Source organism: Ctenopharyngodon idella, chromosome 9 (assembly GCF_019924925.1).
Source record: "Ctenopharyngodon idella isolate HZGC_01 chromosome 9, HZGC01, whole genome shotgun sequence".
NCBI lineage: Eukaryota > Metazoa > Chordata > Actinopteri > Cypriniformes > Xenocyprididae > Ctenopharyngodon > Ctenopharyngodon idella.
The window spans coordinates 20,170,561-20,195,790 of record NC_067228.1 but is presented as its reverse complement, the minus strand read 5'-3'; the positions used below and the strand labels follow the sequence as shown (position 1 = coordinate 20,195,790).

Here is a 25,230-nt window from a genome sequence, read left to right as displayed (position 1 = left end):
CACCTTTATACTGTCACATGTTCATCCATACTGTAGCAATCTGTCTCTCTATCTGCCTCTCTTCTCCCTCCCCTGCTCTCTGACTCCACCCTGCTGTGAATAAAAGGTGGTCGTCTGCAGACTGTTTCTTGTTTAAGTCCAATTTGCATTGGTCAGTTGGTCAAGGTGTGTGTTTCAGGGTCTTTCTGAGTGTGAGCCTGAGAATCCTTGAGATTATCTCCTTCTACAGCCGTTCAAAGGAAAGGTAAGAAAATACACTTAAATAATATTCATCATTTCATTAGTCTGTAACTGCTTGTCTTGATTCTTATTGCTGTACCCTGTGAAAAACTAATGTGAAAACCTGAAAAAATGATCAAATAGACAAGTAATGAAAAAGGAGATGGTTGTTTAATGAGTATAGATAACACAGGTAAATAGCTTTCCCCATATTTAGCACAATTCTGTATCAGTGTTTCAGGTAGTGTGTGTTGAAAACCAAAATGAAACTTTATTAGAAGCTGCCCTACTGCATTGATTGTAAACAGGCAAAGATGTGAATTTTCGTTTCATATTAGGATGTAAAACACTGTTTATCTTTGGGCTATTATCTCATCTCTTATCTGTCTGACAAATGAAGCTGATGAATATGATGAATGTAAAGCAAACTCACTTTTAGCTTGTTTAATCATGTATGGGTGGTTTATAAAGTGTATAAACCACTCGTAAACATGTATACAGTGTACAGTTATACTGTACAGTCGACTTGATAGCCATATTTTATTTTCTGTTCAATTTTATTACTAAAATAGAAATATCAGAAACATCATGTTGCTGTAACAAGTCAAGTAGACAGGATAAAGTGTTAGCTCCCCCTCCTGGTGGCAGCCATGTGGTGTCTTTGTAAGTTTGCATGCATGTGTGATTGTGATAGTGTGTACCTGATAGTGGACTGTTAGTTTAACTCTCAGCTGGGAGAAGAATACAAAGCAGACATCCATTAGAGGCACAATGGGATGTGACTTGTGAAGGCCAGCCTCAGCCTGAAATAATACATTTCCAGAAATAAATTGTGTGATTGTTAATGTAACTGTTTCAGCATACAAGTGCTGTTAGTAACTAATGCCACTTCTATAAAGTTCTATTAGTGAGACTTTTGAGGTTTAATAGGCAGATGAATCTGATATATGGCCATACGTACTTGGTCTATTTTTTGGTGTTAGAAATCTTTCTGATTTAATCGTTACACGAATGTTAGTCTGGCAGCATAAAATCTCTTCTCATTAGTAAGCTGACCAATCAGAATGTAGGCCTATATTCAAATAACGAAACATTGTTTTATTCCAACCAAATGTGGCTGAAATTAAATCTGGCACCTTACAAACTAATTGCAAAGTACTTGCTTGGATTTAGCTACGTTTACTATTAACATCACTTCAAAAAATATTCTCCAATATATATATATATTTTTTTAATCCTGCTACTGCTAAATTTGCCTCTTTCTGCAAATATAACCAATCATTTTATTTTTAAAGACGAAATACTCCAAGGCATCCATGTGGTGAAAGTAAAAAAAACCCATATAGTCAATTTACACCAATTTTACTATCACTATACCTTGGGCCAACTGAGTTTAAAAGTAAGAAATGTAAACGTTTATATTAGACAAATATTCAACAATGTCATGTTTCCTTACATGTCTGCAAGAAATAATTTGGATATTTTCTTTGACAAACAAATGCTTAAACATATTAGAACCTCCTATTTAAAATTTCCAGTTCACCCCAAAATTAAAGAAACTCACTTTAAAATCTTAAGATATGATATTTACCCTTCTGGAGGGTTGCTAACGGTTAGATTTAATTTTGAAATTATATTATGTAAATTTTGTAACTCATCTCCAGATAATACAGAGCATATTTTTTTTGTCTTCTGGGAAAAAGTGCAATTATGGTTAAAAGAGGGAAATGTGGTTGAATTGAACCTGTCCTTTATAGGTATTAAGTATGGTAACTATGAAGAAGATGGTAAAAAGGTTTTTTGATTAATATTTTACTTTTGTTAGCTAAAACTTTTATTCACAAATGTGAATAAAATTCACATTTACAGTATTTAAGAATTATTTGAGACAATACTCAAAAACTTTGTTGATAAATATTTTTTTTTAGTTTTTATTTTATCCCCTGTATTTAATCTACATTTATTAATATGGATGGTTTAAAAAAAATTGAAGTGTTTTTTTTGGTATTAAGTCTAAGCCCTCTTAACATTGATGTCTTTGAATGTAAGTTGTATGCCAATTTGTTTTGTAAATTTGTAATATTTTTGTTAATACTTTAATAAAAAAAAAACTTTAATTAACTTTTTTACTTTCACCACGTTTTTACTTTCACCACGTGAGTGCTTTGGAGTCTTTATTATTTGATTTTTACCTCCAGTTTATCCAATGAGCACCAGTGGCTACGTAAAGACACCCGTGTAGCACTCTCCCTCTTTTGCTGTTTTATAACCAATCATTGTCAGAGGTAAGCATTCAAGCCAATCAGCTTTCAGTATCACTTTAGTGTGTCATCAAACCTGCTCGTGGGACAACAGGTGAAAAGAAACTTTCAAATGTATCTAAGATATTGATACAATCCAGATTAATGAAGGATCTCATAACACGCTAAACTGAAAGACAGAGACATTAATTATTTGGATGATAGATGCAATGGAGCTCTCCATTCAATCATAAATGTTTATAACAATCATAGTATTTGTATATGGAATATGGAACTGAGTGATTTGTTCCATTTATTTACTATATTGACAAGTGTTGCTTTGGTGATTGGAGAGATTATAACGCCTCATTAATTATATTAAAAATTTTAATGTGTCTGGAGAGTATTTTTATTATCAGTAAATAGATAAATCAGAACTAAATATAGGCTACATGATAGATAGATAGATAGATAGATAGATTCTTTCCTACAGACTTTCTTCTCTCTCCCCACACTTGCACTTTGAGGCTAGCAGACCCTTGCTGTGTTTCTCACTCTTATTAACGCTCAGCTGTTAAAATGCTTCTAAGTAACCCAACAGATGCTCAGAGAGAATGAGGACCTTGTTGTACCTCAAAAAGGCCTGTTTTTGTTCAACAGCTGGGCTGGGAGCTGTGAATCCCAATGCACAATATAGTCCGTCTGCTACATTATACAATAGATAAAAGAAGACATTGAGTGTTACATCACAAGGTCATATTCTGTAGGTTGACTGGCATATGAATTCTTTGAGCACCCTTTGATTGGTCTGCTACAACACAGGCATGTTAATACAGCCACTCTGTCTGGTTTCCCAGAATTCAGTTGTTTCTGAACCAGGTAATTCAACATGGAAATTGAAAATTAATTAACTCAAATATAGTTTAGCTACAGTACTTATTCCACAGTCCTATTCTCAGATATTAAAATAAACTTAAATCAATATTCCATGTTTGAACATTTCTATTGAAGAAAAATCAAAATACAGTAGATGTTAACAAACTAGTTCAAATCAGTCTGGAATATAATGTCTTACTGGATCACAGCCTCTTAAAGTCCTCCCTTGGTTTGCAGTAAGAATCACCCCCCTCCTTCTCCCCCATAGAGAGGCCAGAATAAAAGTGTTGTCACTGATGATTTATGTGTTTCTTTGTGAATGCACTGCTCTGTAAAGATGGGGGGAAAAGGGTGTGAGAAACTGAATGGAATAAAAAACAGAAGTGAAGAATGAAGGACTAGGCGGACAAGAGCAAGGAAGGGATTTCTGTAAACACTGCTGGCCATCTGTGTCTCAGTGAGAGGCCGAATGTATTTAACTAGACTTATTTGCTGAGGTGTTCATACGTTCACTTACTAAAGCAATGAGATTCTTGAAGAACATTTCACAAATAGCATGGAGAACTCTCAGTTTTACTAGGGTCAGAGGTCATGTTTAAGTGTCTAGGCTAAATTTAGGCACCTGAGATCTAAAGTTTGAAAATGGTATGAAAAGACAGCGTAATTATGGAAGGGGATGTTTACATTGAAATTTAATACACACTATTGTTAAAAATGTTACAATTTTTGAATGTTTTTATACGGAGTCTCTTACACTCACAAAGGCTGCTTTTATTTGATTAAAAAATACAGTAAAAACAGTAATATTGTAAAATATTACAATTTAAAATAACTGTTTTCTATTTTAAAATATTTTAAAATGTAATTTATTCCTGTGATGGCAAAGCTGAATTTTCTGCAATGTCACATGATCCTTCTGAAATCATTCTAATCTGTTGATTTGGTGCTCAAGAAACATTTCTTATTATTATCAATGTTGAAAACAGTGTTGATACACTTTTTTCTTTATTCTTTGATGAATGGAAAGTTCAAAAGAACAGCTGCCTAATATTTTTGAGAAAACCTTAAGAAAATCTTTTGTAGCTGTGTCAAGCAGGGCCGGGGCCAAGAGCCATGGGAACGGAGTGAGGTCAGTGGCGCGAGTGCTTTCTTCATTGACATTCGTCCGTTAAGGGGCTGCCACTTTAACTAAAATAAAACACAACATAAAGTCCAGGCCTGGTCCTCTCTCCTCCTTCACTGTCGTCACTCCTCCTTTTATCCTTCTGTAGCTCCTCGGTAAGACTTGAGCACAGTGTGGCGCGCAGGTGACGTTCATCAACACTTCCTCACTGCGTTCCCGTGGCTCTCGGCCCCGCCCTGCTTGCCACAGTAACATTATAGATGAGAGTGGGGCAACAACCTAACACTTTTTGACTTTCTCCGTTTGTGTAAATGCACTTGGGGTTCAGAGTATTTATTTTTTCCCACGTTAATTTCACAAGTCTAGTACAATTATGTGGTTTTGTTTCATTAATACAGTTTTTTTTCTTTATTTACCCTGAAAGAATGGAAGTGAAATGTGACAACATGCCCCATAGGTGGGGCATGTTAGAACATGTGAGGGGCACATTGTAACATGACCATATGACAGCTTAAAATGTTATCTGATCTAATCAAAAAAATATACAAGACAAACTAAAATATTTTGTCAATAAATTACAATTATTAACTTTTTCATATAAATAATGGCACTTTTTAATAATTAGAATAAAAAAAAAGAGTTTGACAACAAACACACTGCAAAACACAGCTATACAGCATAGCTCAAACTTAATAATAATTTCTGAACATTGACTCCCAGTCTTTATTCATCTCTTTCTCATGGTTTCTCAATAGAATTCATAATGTGAATTATATCACAAACATCATAGAATAGCAGAGTTCTAATTGCGTGACACATTGTAACGCAGTGTTTCAACACAGTGTTACCCCACCTGCGCAACTGAGATTTAAACCCGGCTATTGTCTTCTGCTGGTTAGATAAGCATTAAAGAACTATCTAAACCATTAAATAACAGATTGGAGATTAAAATAATAGCAGATTTGTCTCATTTTATATAAACACTAAAAGCTGAGATTAATTAACTTTACTTTTGCTATGGTTAAATAAATGTTCAGTGATATCTTCTAAAGATTTTTGCATTTTGGCCCAATTTTTTCTCTATATAGTGTTGATATGGCAACTAGTAAATACAAGTTTTGTCATGCTGGCATGTGTGGAAACTTTTAAACCAACAAGCCCCATGTTAGGTTGTGCTCCGCTCACCTCTAAATGTCTTTATAAACTGTCACTTTTGATCAATTTAATGTGCCCTGGCTGAATAAATATAATAAATAAATATAATAATACTGGTTAAAATAATAATATAATATCATACTAAACCCTAAAACCTTTAAACGGCAGTGTATTGAAAAATCAAGAGTAATGATATTCACAGATTATATGCCATAAGTGAATTCAATTAGCCTGAAATGGAAGTTGCAATAATTTCTTCCCTTTTGTTTTCTTGAACAAGAAAAATGTAGGGCGAGGCTTGATTTTGTCCGTTGGGAATTGAATAGATGGTTGTGGTTTGCTTTTGCTGTGATATCCATGTGAGTGACAGGTTGTACTGTTCTTGTGCCAGTAAACACGTCATCATAGAAGAGAAGAAATGTTGTTGCAAGAGGGAGGGGAAGTGATTTTGATTAAAGTTTATGAGGGCATGAATTTTAAAATTCTAATTAAAACTATTGATGTGCATGGATAAATAATTTATAATAAATACTGCAATATTCCGTAAAAAAAATTAGAATAGTCAAATTTAGTTTCATGGTGACTTTAAGTTATCACTGAAATATCTAATATTACCTTTTGCTGATAATTTTATATATATAGATGGACATTGACATATATATCTCTAAAATTCCTGTGAATTTATTATTATGTGTCAAAGTGGTTTCAGGACACTGGCATGTTCATTTACCTTTTACAATTTATGTTTATACCATCAAAAACAAAAATCATATCTCTTATCTTTTAACTTATTGGCAGGATTGGGGCCATAGTGTAAACAGAAAATGTTTATTTCTTTGTAATTTTGTTTTCCAATATAATCATGACAGTATATTGTTATAATGATCACTGGTAGAGTGTATATTGTTATAGTCATTGCAGTGATACTAACTAATCACATTGCTAATGTTAGTGCTTATGTTAATAAGTGCCTTTCCTCCTTGTAACATTGTACTTGTTTACTTAATTGCTCTGCTTTTTAGTGGGTGAATGGGACTCTGTTTCTGACCTTTGTAAAATAGTCCATGGAAAGAAGGAGGGAAAAGAGGCCAGCTGATAGGGTTAAAAGGTCTACATCAGTGATTCAGTGTCTGCAGCTGTAGACTTTGCTCTATTCTTTTTCATCAGCTGAGCTTACATTCCTATGTTTATTTTTTCTTCTCTTCTGCACTCTTTCTCTCTTTCACTTGGACCTGGAAAAGTATGTTAGTTACATTAGTGTTTCAGATAATTCTTATGCAATTGGCATTATCACTGAATTAACATTCCTCATCACAAAATGGCATCTCTGCAGACCTGACCTTGAAATACACATTCATAATTTCACATAATGTTACATGTGCAAATACACATTTTAGAGTGTGATTATTTTGCTCTAAACTATGTTGTAGCCAAAAATAAATTTGCTTGATTGGATGAAATTATATATCTTATTCCAAACCATTTGATAAACACTGTCAAATCTTCTGATAACATACATTACCTTTAATTCATTATTTAATTGCACATATAAATGTTAATGGTTTTCGAACTACTTTTGTACTGGATGTTATTATCAGCATTTCAACTGAAAAATTATAGTGTATGGCGCATTCTAATTGGTCTTTAGGTCTTTGGCCAAAAACTATATCTCTCTCAAAGAGCAGAAAACCTAGAGGGCCTGTGGCATATCTGTGTGATTCTCAGCAGCCTGAGAAAAAGCCAAAGGTCAACTCTGTCTCTCCCATCATCTTGATACAATCTTTGTTTCATTCACATCTAAGTTGTTACTGTTTTTTCATAAAAATTAGGTATTTGGTCATTTAACAAGAGACAAGCAAAAACGTAAAGAAAAATGTGAAAATGTAAAGCACATACATGAACATCCACTGTTTACTGTCTGGGATTCCTGCAGTGTGAGAGGTGAATTGCTGGAAATTTCTTTGTAGTGACTGAGAACTTCCCTAGAGATTCTTAGAAGTGAGAAATTCCAATAAAGGGTTTGCTTCCTGTCCTTTGCTTTTACAGTTTAAAAGTCAGCTTAATGATCACGTTTAAGAGTATAGGCTAAATTTAGATTCCTGAGAAAGTCATGTTATCTAATCTCAATTCAAGTTAGAAGAAGGTATGAAAAGATTGTATAATTATGGAGGGTGACGTTAACATTGATATTGATTATTATATTATTAATTATATACGCTACCTTTCAAAAGTTTGGGGTTGGTAAAATTTTTAATGATTTTGAATGAAGCCTCTTATGTTCTCAGACATTTTCTCTTAACATTTTAAACTAAATGGTCTGGTTCTATTGTTTTTAGCTGAAAGAATATGAAATTGTTTTATAAAGAATATAAAAAACCTATTTTGTTTAGACAACTGTTTGCTGCAGAGATTATAAAAAGAGTTGGTACTGTTAGCAATATATGTAATTTACATTATTAGGTACCTGTTAATTGTTAATGGTTATTTCATTTTAATTCATTACTTATTTTTTTATTCATTGTTGATGGATAGAGATACATTTATTAATTATAGAGATACATTTATTAATTATTTAAATATATATATAATATAATATAATATAATTCTTATAATAATATATATATATATATATATAATATAATTCTTATATATATTTTTCTCAACAGGCCATGGCCATGGCTGCTTTCCTAGTAGTTTTTGTGCAATTGGCTCTACTGCCATCAGCTTTTGGGGGTGCATATTATGGACACAAACCACATCCCCAACAGCACCAACCCTTACCACAGATGCCTCACATGGGCATGGGAAAGGATATGCCACACATGCCATATCCACACTACAGAAAAGACTTACCAATGCACCTAAACAAAGGCAAAGATACCAAAGCTATGAACAAAGGTATGAACAATTAGCACTCTAAGCACTTATGGTCATATGTATATGGTAGCCATGGTATACATTATTAGTGTTTGTTTGTTTGTTTGTTCTTATTTCAAATTAGACAACAAGGTTTGTTATAATTAGTTGATACAGTATATAATATACATTTTACATTACTTATGAAGTCATTTTTATGAAGTCATGAAGTCACTGGTTAATTTATTTAAAAAAAAAATGTGGTTACTTTATTTGTATTTTACTTGTTACTTGTGCTGATGTACATTCTTATGGTCACTGTTACCTAAACTTGTCCCTGCTTTTCTTTTACAAAGGTGAGACCATACCCAGAGGTGAGCAGGGTGTTCAGGGAGAGACTGGACCTCAAGGGCCCCCTGGTCCACCTGGGCCCCAAGGTCCTCCTGGGCCTCAAGGTAATGGTATGCAAGGCCCTCCTGGAAAGCCAGGACCTCCTGGTCCTCCAGGATTCCCTGGAGTTGGTAAGCCAGGAATGCCAGGTATGCCTGGGAAGCCAGGAGGTATTGGGCAGCCTGGACAGCAAGGTGAACAGGGACCCAGAGGTGAAGAGGGACAACCAGGCATGACTGGGCCACCCGGCCCTCCTGGACCCCCAGGACTGCCAGGAATAGGAAAGCCTGGTGGACAAGGATTACCAGGACAGCCAGGGGGTAAAGGAGATCCAGGACATAAAGGTTTTCCTGGTCTCCCAGGTTTACCTGGGCCTAAAGGAGACAGAGGAATTGGACAACCAGGCCCACTAGGGCCCAAAGGGCCAGCTGGACCACCTGGGCTCCCAGGGCAGGCAGGATTACCTGGTGTGGGTAAGCCTGGTCTTCCTGGTATACAAGGTCCACCTGGTGTGCCAGGGAAACCTGGACAGCCTGGGGAGCCAGGTCCAGAGGGTCCACCTGGTGGACAGGGCCTACAGGGACCACAAGGGGCCCCTGGCATTGGAAGTCCAGGAGAAGGTGGATTACCAGGCCAGCCAGGGGCACCTGGCCACAAAGGATTACAAGGACCACCAGGATTACCTGGGAAACCTGGATTACCTGGATTTGGCAAACCTGGATACCCTGGCCCAAAGGGTGACAAAGGGATGGGAGGGCTTCCTGGTGCTCAAGGACCAAAAGGAGACAAAGGTTATGGTGGTCAACCAGGCATGATGGGTCCACCTGGTCAAACTGGTCCTCCAGGCCCTCCTGGACCAATGGGGGCACCAGGTGGAATTGGTTCCCCAGGGCTAAAAGGAGAAGGAGGTGCAGAAGGAGCCAAGGGAGACCCGGGGCCTATGGGGCAACCAGGTCCTCCAGGATTTCCTGGCCAACCGGGCCTCCAAGGTGGAGATGGAGAACCTGGGCCAAGAGGAACACCAGGACCCATAGGTCCCAAAGGAGAAGCAGGAATCAATGGTCTACCTGGTTCCCCAGGTCCATCTGGCCTTCCTGGTCTTAAAGGAGAACTTGGTCAGCCTGGCCCAGAAGGACCACAGGGTCCTAAAGGCATTCCAGGACTTGCAGGGCCAGGAGGACCAATTGGGCCTTCTGGACCTCCCGGGCCAAAGGGAGAAGTTGGTCCACCAGGTCAAGCTGGCCCACCCGGTGAAGGGAGCCCCGGAATCCCTGGTCCTGTTGGTCCTGCAGGTCCACCTGGCCCAAATGGAAATCCAGGTCAGCCAGGAATCCCAGGTCCACCGGGACCTCCTGGACCCCCAGGCCCCCCTCCTTCCCCTGACCTGATGGGTGTTCTTCCTGAGATGGGCCCTGCCCTTGATGGTATGAAAACTGGTGGGTACAAGAAAGGGAAGTATGCTGGTGGGGGTGATATGATGGGTGCCAGTGGTCTGGAGATGCCTGCTTTCACTGCCCAGCTGACCACACCATTTCCTCCAGTTGGCACGCCAATAGTTCTTGACAAACTACTATATAATGGGCGTCAGAATTACAACCCTCAGACCGGTGTGTTCACCTGTGACCTACCAGGCATCTACTACTTTGCCTATCATCTGCACTGCAAGGGTGCCAATGTATGGGTTGGGCTCTACAGGAATGGGGAGCCACTTATGTATACATATGATGAATACAAGAAGGGATTCCTGGATCAAGCATCTGGGAGTGCTGTGATTCCATTACAACCAGGAGACACAGTTTATTTACAGTTACCATCTGACCAGGCAGCTGGATTTTATGCAGGACAGTATGTCCATTCCTCCTTCTCTGGCTTTTTACTGTACCCAATGTAGATCGCAAGAATAAGTAAGAGAATTTGAAGGAGAGAGGGAAGAAAGAACTGACATTAAAATGTTTGACTTAAAAATGTCAATATTTTTAGGTACATTCTCACAGGGAATAAAGAAGACTCAGAAACAGCCCTTTTAAACTCAACCCAACAATATCAATCTACAGAATGTATGAGTATATGCAATGTTAAATTACAGAGTACTGTGTCTATAAAGATACAACCTGCACAAAGACTCTCACAGATTGTAATAAGAAACTTTAATTCAACACCACATTTAAACAGATTTTTGAAAAGATTGTTTTTTGTAATGTATTTAAGTATTTGTTTAATTGATGGTATCCAACATGAGTATACATGCTTTAAAATGTTTAGAACACTATTTTTATGTCATTGTGACATTTGCATGATAAGTAATGTATTCACTTTAAATGAGATGAGAAGCCATTCAATTTGTCAAAAATATCACATCATATTTGTCTTTCTTCATCAATGATTTAAAAAAAACGTTAAAGTTTTTGCACACTTCTAATATTGTAACACATGCGCTGTGTGAACTGCAACCAAATTACAAATTTGTTTGTATGAATGTGTGTGTGTGTGTGTGTGTGTGTGTGTGTGTGTGTGTGTGTGTGTGTGTGTGTGTACGAGAGATAATGTGTGCTAGATTTTATTTTATCCCCCCCCTCCCAAAAAAGATTATTTTTAAACTATAAATACTAACTTGTCTGAAAACCACTTCTGTAGTGAACTGTCAAAATGACAGTAAAATGACAGTTTTGTCATAAAAATTACAGTTAAGTCTCACTATCATGAATCATATTTCATATCCCTTTTTTTTCTTTTCACTCAACTCTGAATTCAACTGCTGGCTTTTCACCTGAAATTTACCTGTTTTTTTTCTTTTGACTACTGATTGTGTAATAACCTTTGTTTTTATACGTTGGTCACTTCAAACAACGGTGCTAAAATTGTCGAATCCAGTGACCCCCTCCCCTCACTTTGTTGGTGACTTTTTCTTTGAATTTTTTAATAAAGGTGATTTACATCCATAATTGTATGTTAATCAGTTTACTGTAGGCCTACCAGATATGTAATAATATATCTCTTCTAAAAACCATCACCTGATTATGATCATGTCGGGAATTTGCTAACCATGCCATATAAGAAAAGATACTTTAAACTAAAATATCTTAAATTTAAAAGTATTAAATTTAGTATCAATTTTACAAAATACACTATAAAGATATAGTTCCAATGTGATGTGTTTATAATTTACACGAAAATGGCACAGTTGGGCTACTATAATGATTGTCAATAATACTATTCAATCTAACAATTAACGCAGTAGCCTGTTCTATAGAATACAATTGTGCCAACTTGGTCTTTGTCACGAGTGTCATCAAAAAGAGATACAAAGATTGTAAAATATTCTTAAATGATGTAGGCTAAAGGAGATCCCAAATTAAATTAGGCTATTATTCTTTTAAGTAACTATTCGTGAATGACTAACCCAATGAAATGGCTAAATGATGTTTGTGCAAATAAATAATGATTCTGGTTATGGCCAAAGCTTGGATCATTTTATCATGCTCACGTTCCATGAAAACCTCCCTGGACATATAGTCACATGACTTAATTCATATTCATTAGCTCAGTCTCCAGCATAATAGTAGCATGCCAGCTGTTACTTCCTCTTTCTTTAGGAAATCAGAATGGACATCAAAGCCCCTAATTAATATTCATGAGCCAAGCAACCGCATCCTGCTCAGTACTCGGTGATGCTGAGGATGCGCAGACCGTGATGCTGCGCTGTCAAATCACATCGCACGGAGGGGCGGAGAGATTCTTTTCTGTCCTGTTTGTGCGCATGAGCAACATATTATTGCCTTCATTGATAAAAATCCTTTGTGTTAACATTTCCTCATCTAATCCTGTCACTGTTGCTTTCGGCCGCATTTCATCAATCCTTACGGTAAGTTATCTTATTAAATGGCGCATCACATGAAATAACCGCTGTCTGTTTACATTGATCCGTATGTTAGTTGAAACGGTCAATTTATCCTGCATCCGGAAGCCGGCCGGCAAGATGTGCCTATATATTCTTTAATAGATCAGTTATTTGATGCCTTTATTTAAGTTCTGTACCAAATAGACATATGTTTGTTATGCTTCATCTTGCATGCTTAAGTAGCCTATAGTGAAATTCATAAATGTAGCTTATATGCTATAGGGTTAATGTAGTTTTTTTTTTTTTTTATTCATTTGGTTTTTTCAAGTGCTGGGGTGCTTTAATGTAATGCTGAGATATTACAGGACTAGCTATGCCGTTTATACAGGCCCCTAAATGTTAATGCAATATTGTCCTTTTCAGTTAGCTATTATTTGTCTTGATATATTAGGCCTACATTCTGAACACTACAATTTTAGCATTTTGGGATATTTCTATTTTAATTCAAAGATGCTCTGTCTGTATAATAATCGCAAATTGCTAAACTGTTATGTCATGTATTGGGGCCTGTGAATAACATATTTGCATGGTGTTACAGACATCTTAAAATTGACAATGGCATCACGTGCTGGCCCAAGAGCTGCAGGGACTGACGGGAGTGATTTTAAACACAGAGAGAAAGTGGCATCTCACTATCAGATGAGGTAACTATAACTCTCAAACTGTCACAGAAATATAACATTACCAATAAAGTTGTATATATCAGAATATGTATTTGAATTTTGAAAATGTCTTTCAGTGCTTCATTGAAATCAGAGATAAAGAAGCTCACCGTAGTGCATTTCTTCATATGGATACTGGTGGCGGCTCAGGTGGCTGTTAGTCACCTCAATCTGGTGTCACATGACTTGGTGGCCATGCCCTATCAGTGGGAGTACCCCTACCTTTTGAGTCTCCTGCCCTCGTTTATTGGAGCCCTGGCCATGCCGAAAAACAACATCAGCTACCTGGTGATCTCCATGATCAGTGCTGGTTTGTTCTCTGTGGCACCCTTGATTTTTGGTGCAATGGAAATGTTTCCACTGGCCCAGCAGCTGTACAGACACGGGAAGGCCTACCGGTTTATCTTTGGCTTCTCGGCGGTCTCTGTGATGTATCTACTCATGGTGATTGCTATTCAGGTGCACGCATGGCAAATCTACTACAGCAAGAAGCTTCTAGACGCCTGGTTCAACTCAACACAAGAGAAGAAGAAGAAATAAAAACACTATTGTGCTTTAATTTATCCACAGTCTTTTCTGTCAGTTGTTACTGTACAATGCATGCAATTATTTTTAATGTTTAATATATATTTGTAAGCCAACAAAGCTTACTTAATATTATCTGCATTTTACATTTATTCACATATATTTACATTGTTTACTTTGCAATATAAATGTTGTTATAACATGTTATTTAAAATGTAGAATTCTGTTTAATTAAAAATTGTTTCTTCAGGAGATCTAGATCTATGTCCAAGAATACAGAGCAATTCACATCATTTTTAATACTTTATAAATAAAATATTTCTTTAAATATTTCATTGTAATGTATTTATTACTGATGTTTTCTTTTTAATTTAACAATGTCTAACATAGTATATAGTCATATCGCATCATAAAAGTCAACTAGGCTATGTGACTTAAATAAGGCATCTATTTCTGCCATCTTTAAATAATATAAATCAGTTAAACTCCAGTCAGTTTTTATTTAGGCTATTTAAATAAACAGATACATTTAATATAAAATTAATATATTTATATTATTTTGGGTTTAGAAACAAAATTCAGACGCCATATAGGCCACCTCATCAGTAGGCCTAGTAATTAAATTTACAAGGCAGTAGTGTGACCAGTGTGCGGATAGCGCGCATGCGCGTTTGTGGTTTTGCCACGTACAGGTCGCTGTGAGGCGTTTCCGATTAGTCAGTCAGACGTCGTTCAGCTGAAGTCCAGGACACAGAGGCTGGTGCTGGGATTGATACGTCCAAACAACCAGGTAGAGACGTGGGGCTTTTCGTACAAACATGTACATACGTTTATATGGTCACTTTACAGGTTTTTAGGGCACTTCTGGAAAATAACCATTAGCGGTTAGCCGGTTGTCAAGTAAACTAGCATTAGCACAGCTTAGCCTGTGTGAAACTAGGGCAAGCTAAAAAAACAGAGACGTTTTGTCTAAAAATCAGTGTTTTTAAACCACAACATGGGGTAGTTAAATAGTAGTATTTAAAACACATGAATAATTGTTGTAATCATTCATTTGAGGTTTGTTTACAGTGTTTTATCCTTTTTACGCCGGGAGAATTGTCACGCTCAGACCTTTATTTGGCAGGAAGTTGCTGCATCATCAGGTGAATGAGGCCTGATGAGGTGTTTTAAATGGATCATTCTTTAGCAAGACATTTAGACGTCACGCTGGTGTGATGAAGAAAAATGGCCTGATGTGTGGTGTGGCCCAAAAACCACATCATCCTCTCGTCTAAACGATCTTCAGTTAGCTTAGATAGCTGATGGGCTGTTGTTATTGGAAACTGTCATCTGCCCTATTTAACATGTCCAACCAAGAGAAACCCTTCATATGCATGACAGATTCATACAAAAAGTAATGTAACATCTAAGTAAATCTGCATTTGATTGACAGTTTGCAATTTGGATTTTATCATTTTCTTGATCTAGCGGGCAAGAATTGTCAGTGTGTCAATCATGGTTGTCGTTGAATTCCATACGAGTTTAATACAGGTCTGCCTACATGCTCCAGAGTACTGGGGTGAATGATAGCTAAACTAATAAGAGTAAAATAGTTAAAATAGTTGATCGCACTCACTCAAATCGTTTGTATTGTGATCTAAAACCCAAAATGTGTCTCCCTATCATTTTGTCTGAGGCCAAAGTCTGCACTGGGAAAGATTGTACACCATCAAACGTTACATGTGCCAAATCATCTTATATCTCATGACCCTTAGACTTTTTTGAAGTTATAGGACGTCCCAGTAATGTACAGTAGCACTTGTTCAGATAAAACCTCATAGATGAGTCATAAGAGTATGGGTTTGAGTAAGACATAAGTGACGTTTTTTATATCCATAACAAAGCAGGAAAGTTAGTAGTGTGTGAAGACACTCATTGAGTTACAACTATCACATTTCATAGTTAACTGTTGTGTTGCGAGTGGAATTCTGTGCTTCTGATAGAAGAACACGATGATTGTGTCTTCATAGATCGTGTCAGAGGTTTTACTCTGGGCTATTGTAAGTCTGTATGCATACATTTAATGTAGTTCTCTCTGCTGCAGCTCTGATAGTGTGTTTAGTTTCAAGTCTGTTGTTGTACTATCAGATGACGTCTGATGTGCATGTGATGCATTAGTGATAAATGGCCTGCTTCTTTAATAAACTGCTTAACTGCACAAGTAATAGTGCAGTAATAGTAAGAGTGCTATAATGGCTGGCATAAGTGGCCATTTTGACAATAATTTGTATTTATTCTGCATTTGATTCATATAATTTCAGCAATTTTGTGTGTCGTTTGCCATTGTATTAAATTGAATACCTTGCTAGATCTGTATTTTTAAATACACACACACACATACATGCATACATATATTTAAAATACAGCATTTACATTAAAAAAGTTTTTCCAGCAGTATGAATGGCCAGCTGGACCTGAGTGGAAAGCTGATCATTAAAGCTCAGTTGGGGGATGATATTCGTCGTATCCCCATCCACAATGAAGACATCACCTACGACGAGCTCCTGCTGATGATGCAGCGAGTCTTTCGTGGGCAGCTACAGAGCAGCGATGAAGTTGCCATCAAATATAAGGATGAAGGTCAGTCACCATGAAATCAAAAATGATGATTCTTATTTTTATTATAAATGATTTTCTGTGCACATCCTCATTTTTTTATTTTAATTCATATGCCCTTCAAAAACATTAACTAGGGACTAAATATCCTCCAAAACTGACTGCAAACTGGCATTTAAATCTGCCTCCATTTTGTTAGCAATACCCAACTACCTACGATCCAATCAAAATCACGCCCTACATTTTTCTCGTTCTAGAAGCCATTTCACTCAGATATACGTCACAATAAACAATATTGCAACTTCCGTATCATGCCTATTTTAAGCTTCAAAACATGCACATATCATAAATGTAACCATTTAAAGAGCAATTATAGTAACGACACTATGCATATGTATATTTATCCATTTGCTTAAGTCATGTTGTATAGTACTCTAAGATAAATAGATGTTCTTAATCAAATCTCTCAGTAGTTTTGCACTATAGACTTTGGTCTAGATCTCAAACTCTGTAATGGTTTCACATGTGGTACAGTTTTATTTGAGGTTTAAGTACTGCATTCATTTTTGGTATCTTTTGTATCGTTCGTTTGTCTTCCAGATGATGACCTTATCACCATCTTCGACAGTTCTGATTTGTCCTTTGCGATCCAGTGCAGTAGAATATTGAAGCTCACTCTTTTTGGTAAGAAACCAGCAATGCTTAGGGTTTTTGCTCAACTTGACATTAAGGAATATTCTAGAATGAATGAAAAACATTTACAGTTACACACTTACAGTGGAAGCCTAGGGTGTCAGTATGAAACTGACTGGTGACTGGTGTGATGGAATTGCTTACCAAATCATTTCTTTTTTTGTGCTGTAAAACCTGAATGTGAGGCTTGTATTTTTACTCAATCTTCCAGCCCACCTGCCTGCTAGGCTTCCATTGTAAGTTTATATCTGTAAGGCCATTATCTGTATCTGTTATATCTGTTTATATGTGTTATTTGTTCATTTTACAAACTGAGGGGCAAGTTATATTCTTATAACGACAACAGGCCACAGATACAGGCACAACAACTCTGTTCTCATCAGTGCTAATCATGCACAGAGTTAAGGTCAGTGAGCATGTGTAGGTTTATCTTACCTGCAGGAAGATCATATTCCAAAAACGCTCCAGTGGCCCTGGTGTCCCTTGACAGAATAGGTGTACAACACTATTAAGTACCAAGTAGCTCATATGCAGCCCATAGTTGTTTTTTTGCTTTTTGGACTGTGTTTTACATACAAAAAAATAAGCATATCAAGTTAAAGCTTCTCAATTCCACATTGTGTCTTTGTGACCCAGAAAACAGTTTTATACTGAGCTGTAACCTTTGGTTTAAAATGGACTCTCTGTTAAGAACATAATCCCACATCGGCATGGATGGTGTAATATTGCAGAGTTAAGCTCTTTTAATCTTAAAAATGCTGAACTTGGTAGTATTTCATCCAACCAGGAGATGTCGTTTTTTTTTCTCTTTAAATGATAGCACAGCTGGAGCTTTTCATGTCCAGCAGAGGGTGCAATAGAACAAGATTTGAACTGATAATGAATCAGTGTGTCTGACCATTTAATGTTATCAGTAAGGTGTTAAATTGGTATTTTAGATACAATGGAACCTTAAAATCTGATGGTAACCACTTTAAGTGTGACTTGAGTGTCCAAATACTTGTTGTACACTGAGATGGTTTAACACGTAAATTAATAAAATCCTAAAACATCATGAGTATTTTTTTATAAAGAATATACATTTTTCTAGTTATACCAAGCTCTAAAATATTTTCAGTTAGAAATTGTGAGTTAAAAATGATTTTAAAAATCCACATCTAGTATATCATGAATGACTGGAACAGTCATGTAAATTGATTTGTTGAAAAGAGTGGAAGCCCTAAAGCTAACAAACTTCTCTATACATGTCTTCAATGTAAAGGGTCAGGGCTATTTTATAGGCTCTAAACCTGCTCTCAATTTCATGAGCTGTGCTGAAAAGCAACTGTTCTTTTTAACTGGTCGGTGGCACAAACAAATATTCTTGAGAGGAAAATCAGACCCGGTTACTTGCCCAATTAAATGACGTCATTCTCTCTCTGTTCTAGCGTTGTTTGGCTCACACAGGTACATCTGCACTGCAGTTTCAGTGCCAGTTCTCAGCATGTGCCGACTATTCCTCAAATGTGTCATCATAAACGCTGCCGAAGCAAAGCTGTAGATTTGGGCTGCTTGATTCATGCACTATTTTACACTGATTTATTTGGCACGTCTAGCCAAAATCAAAGGTTGCAATTTGCGTGGGTGTAACAAAAACCAGTATTTATGCTCTTATTGTAGACAATGTGATATGAAAGAACTGATTTAAGTACCAACTCATAATATATGCTTCTCTTCTTAATGAAAATAAAAATTAATAACTTTGGTCAAGTCTGCACTGGGCACTATCCAAAGCCTCTGTGCTCCAGCCAGATGAAGTAATGTCTTGACCTTATTTGCAAATGTAGCCCTGCCCTTTGTTGGATGGTTGAATTAGTTAGAGAATTTTGGGAAGATTTTAAGAGTTCGAATGTGCTGGTTCATGGTTGCATAATGTCACGTGTGTGTATGCATCCCAAACGTGTGACTGGCGCCCCAGGCCTGGGTTGGACTTCTGCTAGAGCTCGTGTGATCCCTGAAGAGTCTGGAACAGTTCAAGCGGCAGCCGGTCTCACACATATGGATTCAGGAAAGAGCATTCCAGGCTCACACACAACGCCAAAACTCTGGATTACCTCATCATATAGACATAGTCTGGCTATCTAAATGATCTAATTTTGTTGATCACTTGTTGACATCCTAACCAGATGAAATGGGATGAGTTTCCAGTGTGAAGTAATTTTGCCTGTCCTCACTGAAAGCAAAGAGCTGCATGAAATGACAAATCACAGCAAATCAGAACATTTTTGATGTTTAATATGTTAGGAAAGGGTTTTGGATAAAGGAAAGACATGACAAAAATAGAAATGTTGATGAAATGTCTGGCAGCTGGTTAGAATGCAAACTAACATGGATTAGAACAATAGTTTTATGGGAATAGTTAGAACAAAGTGTTAGACAGTGCTGTCAAAAATAATGCTTGTTTTTTTTTTTTTACAGTGAATGGGCAGCCTCGGCCACTGGAGTCATCTCAGGTGAAGCACCTGCGTAGAGAACTGATCCATTTGAGGAATAAAGTCAACAGCCTGCTGGACAGCCTGGAGCCCCCCTCAGAGTCTGTCCCAGAGAGCACCAACCCAGAAACCGGTATACACATGAACTCTCCCGGAGTGATTCTCTTGTTCTTCATATCCAATACTGTAACTAAAGCATTTGAAGCATGTAAAATCACTCTAGAAGCTAACTTAGATTTTATAAGTTAGACAACATAAAGGGTTAGTTCAGTGAAACATTATTTACACACCCTCGTGTCATTCCCAACCCATGAGACTTTATTACTACCTTGGAACAAATCCCAAAATACAACTCAAAATAGCCTGTGTATCTCATTCCAAGTCTTCTTAGACCAAATGAGATTTTTAAGTAAAGGCATTTTAAGGTGAAATGTGCAAATTATATCTTGATATGATGCATTTGAATGTATTCAAACAAGTTTATCATATGGGTTAGGAATATTAGGAATGAGGATGATGACGGAATTTAAATTTTTAGGTGAACTTTCTCTTTAAAATTGAATCTCATAAATGTGCCTAGAGAGATGCAAACAGGCAGTACTAAAGCTGTCTTGTTCTGATGTCTCTGTGTGACAGAATGTGTGAATGAGACAGTAGATTCAACAATGAAGCATGCCCCGCCGGTTAGTGCTGCTAGCATGTCTGCATTTGACCCCCTGAAGAACCAGGAAGAGGTCAACAAGAATGTCATTTCTGCATTTGGCTTGTCTGAGGACCCTGCCCCAGGTACCTCATACATTTACAGATTCATAGCACTTATTTGTGGCTTATTAATTGTGGATTTTCTCATTTGTTTGTTGTAACTTTTCCCTAGAGTTAAAAATCTAAAATATTTAAAGAGAAGCATAATTTTCTTTAATAGATGGCTTAGTAATTGTGTGTGTGTGTGTGTGTATATATATATAATTTTTTGTTGTTGTTTTTTCTTCAGCTATAGCACTTTTATATATATTCATAGATCACACTTTTCAGTGGTTTATTATAGCCACTCGCTGAATTAATGTAGGTTTCAGTTGATGAGCTTCCACAGGTGTGTTTTTCTGCTGATTTTATGGCTTCTAGTGTGGCTCATTCATTCAGATTTTATATCTGGACCACAGTACTGATACAGCTCTCATTCGTGTGGTTAATGATATCCTCCTTTCTATGGATTCTGGGTTTACAAACATCCTAATTCTCCTTGATCTAAGTTCAGCGTTTGATACTATCTGTCACGATGTTCTCATTTTCCATCTTTCTGATATTGGAATCAGTGGTTCTGCTCTTTCCTGGTTCATTTCTTATCTCACTCATAGAAAGTACTATATCACCATGCAAGGGTATAAGTCCACCACAACTATATTGACACAGGGTGTTCCACAGGGCTCAGTTCTTGGTCCGTTACTTTTTATCATCTACATGTAGCCACTTGGTGATATAATATGCAAGTATGGACTTCGTTTTCAATGTTATTAGAGAAATTAAACTGGTGCCCAGTTTCACAGACAAGGCTTAAGCCTAGTCCCAGACTGAAATGGATGTTTGAGCTGTTTTAACTAAAAGCAACTTTCACTGACATATCATAAAACATGTTAGTGCCATTGTTTTGTCTCAAGATGCACACCAGTAATGTTTTTTCTAAGGCACATTTATAAAAGCTACTTAAATTTCCTAATTTAACTAAGGCCTAATCCTGGCTTAATATAAGTCCTGTCTGTGAAACCAGGCCTGGATGTCTCTGATCTTTCTTAAATTAAATGACAGCAAAACAGAAATAATGGTGATTGGCTCCATCAAACCTGTAAATAGAATGGACCTGTCCTTTGAAATACATGGGGTTCTTTTTAAACCTTCCTCCCTGTATGTAATCTTGGTGTTTTATTTGATTCCTCTCTTTCATTTGTTTCATATTGCTTCAGTTGTTAAAAAGTCTTTTTATCATCTGCGTAATACCGCATGTCTCCTCTCCACCCTCAATCTGGATGATGCAGAAATCCTCGTTCATGCACTAATAACTTCTCGTTTGGACTACTGTAATGCCTTATTAATTGGCTTACCAGAAAAAAAACATTAAAAGGCTACAGTATGTACAAAATGCAGCTGCGAGAATGCTCACCTTGACTAAAAGTAGTTCTCACATAACATCCCTTCTCCATGATCTTCACTGTTACCTGTTGCATCACATATTCATTTTAAGGTACTCCTGTTAACCTTTAAGGCTCTAAATGGTATTGCACCTCTGTATCTATCAGACCTAATCCACCCATACCTGCCTACCCGGTCTCTTAGATCATCTGAACTTGGCCTATTGTCAGTTCCTAGATTCCGGCTATCTACTATAGGTGGACAATCTTTCTGTGTTAACGCCCCCAAGCTCTGGAACTCACTACCCCTCTCTTCACAATATCTCCTCTCTATCTGCCTTTAAGTTTCAACTCAAAACAAATTTGTTTGAAATATATTTTCAAAGAATTTTCTTTGATGTTTTTGTTATTTTTGTTTTGTTTGTAAACTGTCAACTACCTTTAAGCGACCTTGGGTTTGTGGAAAGGTGCTATATACGTTTTATTAAACTACTTCTTCTTCTTCTTCTTCTTCTTCTTCTTCTTTTTCTTCACCTGATTTACAATGAATCACATTTTACTTATATGTTCCTTGTGTTCCAGTTCCAGCTGTAGCCGCCACCGCTGCTGCAGAGGAGCGCTCTGCTACTCCAGACAGTATTGCCTCTTCATCCTCTGCAGCGCCCCCTTCTGCTGTGGCTCCCCAGGCTCCCCCACCTTACTCAGGGGTCCAACAACCTCCCTCTAGTACTATGGATGGTAAATGCAACACTTTTACAAATTGTACCCAAGTACACTTGTAGAAAGTGCTCTGTCAGCATGTAAAAGTCTTAAAAGTCAGCAGCTCAGTCTTATGTAAAAGCCCTCTAAGAAACCCATATGATCTGTGTCAGGTGACCCTGTCTAATTATACAACCTGAAATCAGTCTAATTTTTCAGGGCTTCCCAGTCGATTTTGAGAATTTAGTTTTGCACATCCCTATTGCAGATGATTTTTTTCTGATGCTTATGGGAAAGAGTCCAGCGAAAGAAAAATGAACAAGGAATCATATGGCCACAAAGTCTTTGTAGTGGATTCAGAGCATGATGTTATTGTCCACTTGGCCATTGCAAAAAACTTCCACATCACTCTAGTCCACTTGAGAAATGCAGGCCGATTCTGGATTTGGCAGGTCATGCTGCTTTGGCAGGAAGGTCACACACCTGTACTTACACATGTTCTCTCACACTCATACAAAAACACACACAAAACTTGTTTGCAGCATAAAAGCACCTTACAGATGTTGTCTTCTAACTGAGGCCCTTGGGAAGCTGTCAAGCGGAAGAAAAACAAACCACAAATCAAATGTCCTTCAAGTCAAGAGCATAATGTTATTCTCCACTTGTCCATTGGATTTGATCCTCTTCCATGGAAGTTATTCCACATAAATGCAGTGCACATGAGAAATTGTGCAGAACTATTCTAGATTTGGCAGATTTTGGGGATGGTTTCCATGGTTGCATGGAGTTGTGATGCTTTTCTCTGCTTTATTGTTCCCATCACTGGGACACATACACACACACAGCCTTTTCTCATTAGTTTCTTGGTGCGACGCACACAAACATTTATGAACTTTGGATAATCTGTCTGTGTGCTTTATGTCAGCAAAGGCGCTTTTATCTCTACCCATCGTGATATGTGGGGTCTGTTGATTTTGCAAGATTCTCTTGCTGTTTAAGGTCTTTTAAAAAAATATTTGGACTATTTAATTTGGAATCCAAATAAAGGATTTAAAATGTGTTGGTCAAGATCAGGAGCTGTGTCCTACACAGATGGTCAGACTGTCACCGACTGCCATCATTTGAATGATCCATTGATGGCTCAGTTTTATATGGCTTTCCTATTTGTATGTTTCCAATAAGCTCCTCTGTATTGGCGCTTTTATTAGTTGATGTTCCAGAGTAACATGCCAGATATATCCCACATTAAAATATATTCCAACTCCGAGTGCGAGAGATCAGTTCCTAATCTTTATGGCCCTCTGGTGTCCCAAATGTTTTTCAAACTTTTGATGATGAAACTAAGTAACAGTGGGATATCCTCGCTAGGATCCACAAGCTGCGTGCTGATTTTTATGGGAATTCCCTCCCTTAACACTGTGAATCGTAATCCTTGAAAAACGTAAAACTTATGTTGTCTTAAACCAATAAACATATTTTCTGTGATTGAACAGGTCAGATGTATCAGCAGTATCAGGCTCCAGGTGGATATCCTCCGCCAGCTGGACCCCAGCAGCAGTACGGGATGCAGTACCCTGGTAACTATTTAAAACACATACTAATGATGCCTTCTTAATTGCAGCAAAACTTCAAGCCCTGTTCATAACAAATCTGATAGTCTTTTGGAAACAATTATTCATATACTATTTTATGTTAGTCTGATGCTTAATTTTCTCTAAAAAGTTTGGACAAAATTGGATGGCAAACAAGCAAATTTAAAAACTAGCCTCGCCTGTGATTACAAAATGAAATAAAAAATGTATAAATCATCCCAGAACAACATTTTGTATGTGAAGTTTATATAGTTTCATCTGGTTCATTAAAGGCACAATATGTAAGAATTTTGCAGTAAAATATCCAAAAAACCACTAGGCCAGTGTTATATTTTCTGTTCAATTGAGTACTTACAATATCCCAAATGTTTCCAACTATTTGTAAATCGTGATTTTAACCAAGGATATGGGATGTGTCCGGGAGTTGCCTGTCAATGGCGTCATATCCGCATTACCCTCGGTTTCTGGTTTTATTTTGTAGAAACCATGGAAACACCAAAGACGCTTTAATATATTACATGATTTATTAGACAAGGGAACAACTGTTTGGTTACATTTATAGACAGAAAACGAATTATTGTTATGTAGCTCAACACATTTAGTCTTATTGTTTAAATCTAGTTAGTACCATGCTTTACCATGCCTCAGAGAAAAACACTCTTTTGTCAAGTAGCTAATACAGCATTTTCTCTGCCATTTATCAACACAAGCCACCCAGCATTTATTAATATGATATTCTAATATCGATCTAGCTTACTGCAGTGTGCAACAAGTGTCTCACAGCAGCCGCCGAGCGAACGCACAGAGTAACGTCATAACATCATTTTCAGCACAGTCAAATGTATCTAATATGATAAACAGCGCTGTGTTACCTCATACACTTGACCGGAAGAAGCGAAAGTGGCGACTGCGGCATAATAAATTAGCAATCGTTCAGCTCTAACATCACTCAGCCCTTGAGCCCTGCGCTGCTTCATACTACAGTAATGTTAATAATCTCATCCATGAACATAATTTCTGCTCGAGTCCCGTCCCGATTTTTTTCCATTAACTGTGAGGTGAAGACATTTCCCAAGATTCCATGCTCAAACTACACCTTTGTTTTGAATA

At 37.2% G+C, this 25,230-nt stretch overlaps 3 protein-coding genes across 7 annotated transcripts in view; all 3 read left to right on the top strand.

Moving 5' to 3' along the window:
• Nucleotides 1-155: 155 nt before the first annotated feature.
• Nucleotides 156-11,769, top strand: col8a1a (collagen, type VIII, alpha 1a). Its single transcript, XM_051905881.1, has 3 exons — nt 156-244; nt 8,280-8,511; nt 8,826-11,769. The coding sequence occupies exons 2-3, from the start codon at nt 8,283-8,285 to the stop codon at nt 10,748-10,750; spliced, it is 2,154 nt and encodes a 717-aa protein (XP_051761841.1). The 5' UTR covers nt 156-244; nt 8,280-8,282; the 3' UTR covers nt 10,751-11,769.
• Nucleotides 11,770-12,537: 768 nt separating this feature from the next.
• Nucleotides 12,538-14,272, top strand: jagn1a (jagunal homolog 1a). Its single transcript, XM_051905729.1, has 3 exons — nt 12,538-12,721; nt 13,296-13,401; nt 13,497-14,272. The coding sequence occupies exons 2-3, from the start codon at nt 13,313-13,315 to the stop codon at nt 13,957-13,959; spliced, it is 552 nt and encodes a 183-aa protein (XP_051761689.1). The 5' UTR covers nt 12,538-12,721; nt 13,296-13,312; the 3' UTR covers nt 13,960-14,272.
• Nucleotides 14,273-14,567: 295 nt separating this feature from the next.
• tfg (trafficking from ER to golgi regulator) overlaps nt 14,568-25,230 on the top strand; it is an 11,797-nt gene continuing 1,134 nt past the window's right edge. The window contains exons 1-7 of one of the 5 annotated variants that reach the window (XM_051905274.1): nt 14,568-14,734; nt 16,379-16,566; nt 17,143-17,226; nt 19,693-19,839; nt 20,343-20,492; nt 22,412-22,567; nt 24,022-24,105. In XM_051905274.1, the coding sequence (XP_051761234.1) occupies nt 16,383-16,566; nt 17,143-17,226; nt 19,693-19,839; nt 20,343-20,492; nt 22,412-22,567; nt 24,022-24,105 (805 nt within the window). In that variant the 5' untranslated portion in view covers nt 14,568-14,734; nt 16,379-16,382. Of the gene's footprint in view, nt 14,735-16,369; nt 16,567-17,142; nt 17,227-19,692; nt 19,840-20,342; nt 20,493-22,411; nt 22,568-24,021; nt 24,106-25,230 lie in introns of all 5 variants that reach the window. The other 4 variants (XM_051905275.1, XM_051905276.1, XM_051905277.1 and 1 more) reach the window with 4 other exon arrangements.